We start from the raw sequence: 4,692 nt of genomic DNA on the forward strand, positions 1-4,692 counted from the left end.
AGATCTGAATTGTGGCAAGAGGTTACAAGGATGTCACTGATGCAAAACAAAATTTGGAGACTTCCGAAGTCTCCTGCATCTCCTCATCTCCTGACTTTGTTTCTTAGTTCGAATTATATATCCATGGCTAATGAAGAATTCTTTCAATCAATGGCTTCTCTTAGAGTTTTAAAGCTGTCACACACCTTCTTGCCACGGCATTTTCTGGTAGGAATTTCAAACTTGTTTTCACTTCAAAATCTTGATCTATCGGAGAGCGGTATAGAAGGATTGCCACTAGAGTTAAGGTACCTGGTTAATCTCAAATGTTTGAACTTGGAGTCTACGTATCGAATCTCTAAAATTCCGGGACAGTTGATATCGAATCTAAAGATGTTGGAAGCATTGAGAATGTTCAAATGTGATTCTTCTAAACAAAAATCGAGTAGCATTTTGTTTGGAGGCAGTTTAGTTTTGGTGGAGGAATTGGTTGGTTTGAAACATTTAAATGTGCTGACCATCACTTTACACAGTTTTGCGGCTCTTCAAAGATTGCTGACATCTCCCCGTTTACAGAGCATCGTTAGCAATACTCCATCTCTAAGCCTTACAAACTGTCGCAGTTTATCATCGCTCAGTGTTTTGACTTTAGCAAGTTTGAGGCATCTCGAAGCACTAGACATGATGGATTGTAAAGATTTGGAAGAAATGGAGATTGACTATGCAGGAGAAGTGAAAAGAATCGGAGAAACTCACGGGTTCTTTAGTCTCCACAAAGTTTCAATATGGGGATCGAAATTGAGGCACGTGACATGGCTTATTCTTGCTCCAAATCTCAAGCATATTGCGGTGACTAACTGCCGTTATTTGGAAGAAATAATCAGCCTTGATAAATTGGGTGAAATTCCATCCGAGGAGATGCAAAATCTAATCCCGTTTGCAAGGCTTGGATTTCTTTACCTGGGCGGATTAGAAAATTTGAGGAGCATCTACCCAAGGGCCTTGCCCTTCCCTCATTTGAAGGAACTGCACGTAACTTTATGTCCAAAGCTTATGAAGCTTCCATTTGATTGCATCAGCGGATTGGAACGTAAACTCATTATCAAGGGAGAAGAATGGTGGTGGAATAATCTTCAATGGGATGATCAAGCCACTCAAAATGCCTTTCTTCCCTGTTTAAAAACGTGGCATTTTTAGTGTGGGTGCCAAGTGATTTCAGTTCATACTAGTTGTTTCAATCTGTTTGTGATGTTGCCATTTAAATTTCCAATTAACGAACTGTTTTCTAGTGGTTGCTTTTTCTTTATTTATTCATTTGTAATTTTTTTTTATCTGCCCCTCTTATCCGGTGTCACTTGGTGCAAATGTTTATGTGTCCAAGTAAAGAAAATAGTAATAAAGACTTGGACTGATTCCTAAAGAACACATTCTAATGGTGCGTTTATTAAATAAGAATTGAAATGAGCTAGAATCGTAATAAAGAAACGGAATGAATAACATTCTAATTGATGTGTTTACTTTATTTTATAATTGGAATAAACTATTATAAGTTATCAAAATGCCCTTTGTTAATTGTGTCCCTAATATTATTTGTATATATTATAATTAAAACAATAATAATAATAAAACTAAAAATAATAATTATGACAATAATGTTAATTAAAACAAAAAATTAATAAAATTTAACAACAATAACAACAACAAAATTAACTGAAATAATAATATTAATAATGATAATAATTAAAATAATAAAAATTATTAATAAGTTTTAATAATAATATTATTAATAAAAATAATAACAACAATAATTAATAATATTTAAAATAAAAAAGTTAATATATTTTAATAATAACATTAATTTTAATCATAACAAGATAAATATTAATATTAATGAATTAATTACGGTATAATAACAATTAAAATAATAAAAGTAATAAATTTTAATAATAATAATGACAGTAATAATCATAAATAATAATAATTAAAATAATAAAATTTAATAGCAATAATCTTATATAATAATAATAATGATATTAATAATAAAAAAAATTAAAATTCTTTTCAAATGTCATTTTATTCTAAAAATGGACTATTTTTATGTAAAAATTTGTAACTTTTAGTTCCTAATGAATTTTGCAGAAAATATAAGGTGATGTAATGTAATCAAACACAAAAATATAAAAGTTATTGTGCAACTTTTGCAACATTGGCGGACCCTCTTTCAATATACAATTTGCTCAAACAATCATATAAAAAATCCAAGTCTTTTTCCAGGAAATTTCAAGGAAACCTGTCACCCAGTGACGATGGTACCTTCTAAGACTAAAAAATTCACTTTCCTAGTAGAAGCGTATAATTGAATTAATATTTTCCGTCTGAAAGAGAATTTCTAAGATTCCTACATTTTTTTTTTATGCCGCTACGGTATTCTTTAGTAAAAGGAGAAAGAATAGTTTGCTCAGAGTCGGTGCTACCACGCGGCTCCTTAAGATTCCTACATTAAGAATAAGCTCCATCAATTGCAAAAACCAAGCTAATTAACAAACATTGTAGTGCTCATACATTCTCATCACATTTCTTCATCTGTTTAATAGCTGAATATTGAATTCTATACAAACTATGGGAAACGTTTGCTCAGCCCAATTCTCATGTGACGGCACCATTTCTCGTTGCCTAGATTGCATTGTTAGCAAAGCAGGGTACATCTGTCATTTGAAAGACAATCTCTATGCCTTGCGGACGGACTTTCAAAAGTTGATTGAAGCAAGAAATGATGTGCAGATAAGGGTCATCGTAGCCGAACAAAGGCAAATGAGACGGCTGCAGCAAGTGCAGGGGTGGCTCTCCAGAGTGCAAGACGTGGAAAAAGAAGTTCCAAGGCTGTCGAGAAAAATCAATCTCGGTGGCTTCTGTTCCGGGAACTGCGTCGAAAGGTACAAGGACGGGAAAAGAGTTGTCGAGTTATTGAAAAATGTGCAGAGCTTAAGAAAGGAAGGAGATTTCAAAGACGTGGCTCAAACGGTACCAGAAAACCCAGTTGATGAAAGACCTCTTCCTCCGACAGTAGTGGGCTTGCAGTCAACTTTAGACAGAGTTTGGAGATGTCTCACGGAAGAACCTGTGGGAATTGTTGGCCTGTACGGTATGGGAGGGGTGGGTAAAACCACCCTGTTGACGCAAATTAACAACAGCTTCCTTCACACGCCCAATAATTTCGATTTTGTTATTTGGGAAGTGGTGTCCAGAGACCTGCAGCTCGGAAAGATACAAGAAAGCATTGCGAAAAAGATTGGTTTGTGTAACGAGTCATGGGATAGTAAAAGCTTTGACGAGAAAGCTCAGGAAATATTCAAGACCATGAGGAACACGAAGTTTGTGTTGTTACTGGATGACATATGGGAGCTAGTTGATTTAGCCCAAGTGGGTTACCTGTTCCAAGCCGTACAAGTGCGTCCAAGGTAGTTTTCACAACGCGCGAGTTTGAAGTTTGCGGCCAAATGGATGCTCACAAATCCTTTAAAGTGGAGTGTCTGGGATATGAAGATGCCTGGAGATTATTTGAGGAGAAAGTGGGAAGAGATATTCTAGATAGTCATCCTGATATTCCTGAGCTAGCAGAAACTGTGGCCAGAGAGTGCGGTGGTTTGCCACTTGCTCTAATCACTGTCGGCCGAGCCATGGCTTCTAAGAAGGCCCCTCGAGAGTGGGAACACGCAATAGAGGTGCTTAGGAGTTCAGCGTCTAAGTTTTCAGGTATGGAGAAAAGGGTACTTTCCCGTTTAAAGTTCAGCTATGATTTTTTGCCCAGCAATGAAACTAGATTTTGTCTCCTGTACTGTAGTCTTTTTCCCGAAGACTACAGTATTAGCATAGAGGACTTGATAGATTGTTGGATATGTGAGGGATTTTTAGATGAGTATAATGGTATTGGGGCTCGAAATCAAGGTTACTCTCTTATTCGTTGTCTTCTTCATGCATGTCTGTTGGAAGAAGAAGATGATAATCGTGTAAAAATGCATGATGTGGTTCGTGACATGGCTTTGTGGATTGCATCTACGACTGAGAAGCAGGAGGAAAGGTATTTAGTTCTTGCAGGTGTAGGATTAACTGAAACGCCAAGATCTGAATTGTGGCAAGAGGTTACAAGGATGTCACTGATGCAAAACAAAATTTGGAGACTTCCGGAGTCTCCTGCATCTCCTCATCTCCTGACTTTGTTTCTTAGTTCGAATTATATATCCATGGCTAATGAAGAATTCTTTCAATCAATGGCTTCTCTTAGAGTTTTAAAGCTGTCACACACCTTGTTGCCACGGCATTTTCTTGTAGGAATTTCAAACTTGTTTTCACTTCAAAATCTTGATCTATCGGAGAGCGGTATAGAAGGATTGCCACTAGAGTTAAGGTACCTGGTTAATCTCAAATGTTTGAACTTGGAGTCTACGTATCGAATTTCTAAAATTCCGGGACAGTTGATATCGAATCTAAAGATGTTGGAAGCATTGAGAATGTTCAAATGTGGTTCTCGGGAACAAGAATCAGATAGCATTTTGTCTGGAGGCAGTTTAGTTTTGGTTGAGGAATTGCTTGGTTTGAAACATTTAAATGTGCTGACCATCACTTTACACAGTTTTGCAGCTCTTCAAAGATTGCTGACATATCCCAGTTTACAGAGCATCGTTAGCAATACTCCATCTCTAAGCCTTACAAACT

General features: G+C 36.3%; 2 protein-coding genes across 2 annotated transcripts; both read left to right on the plus strand.

Moving 5' to 3' along the window:
• Positions 1 to 123: 123 nt before the first annotated feature.
• On the plus strand, positions 124 to 1,176 carry LOC112101543 (disease resistance protein SUMM2-like). The gene has a single exon (XM_024192201.1). It carries the CDS (start codon positions 124 to 126, stop codon positions 1,174 to 1,176), a length of 1,053 nt encoding a protein of 350 aa, XP_024047969.1.
• A 1,402-nt stretch (positions 1,177 to 2,578) lies between these two features.
• LOC112101544 (probable disease resistance protein At5g63020) lies at positions 2,579 to 4,685 on the plus strand (the record flags this gene model as incomplete). The annotated part of the gene is given in 2 exon segments (XM_024192202.1): positions 2,579 to 3,397; positions 3,400 to 4,685. Coding segments are annotated over 2 exon segments (2,085 nt in total), but the record flags the coding sequence as incomplete, so codon positions are not given.
• Positions 4,686 to 4,692: the final 7 nt, after the last annotated feature.

This window comes from Citrus clementina, unplaced genomic scaffold, assembly GCF_000493195.1.
Source record: "Citrus clementina cultivar Clemenules unplaced genomic scaffold, Citrus_clementina_v1.0 scaffold_1105, whole genome shotgun sequence".
NCBI classification, from domain to species: Eukaryota; Viridiplantae; Streptophyta; class Magnoliopsida; order Sapindales; family Rutaceae; genus Citrus; species Citrus x clementina.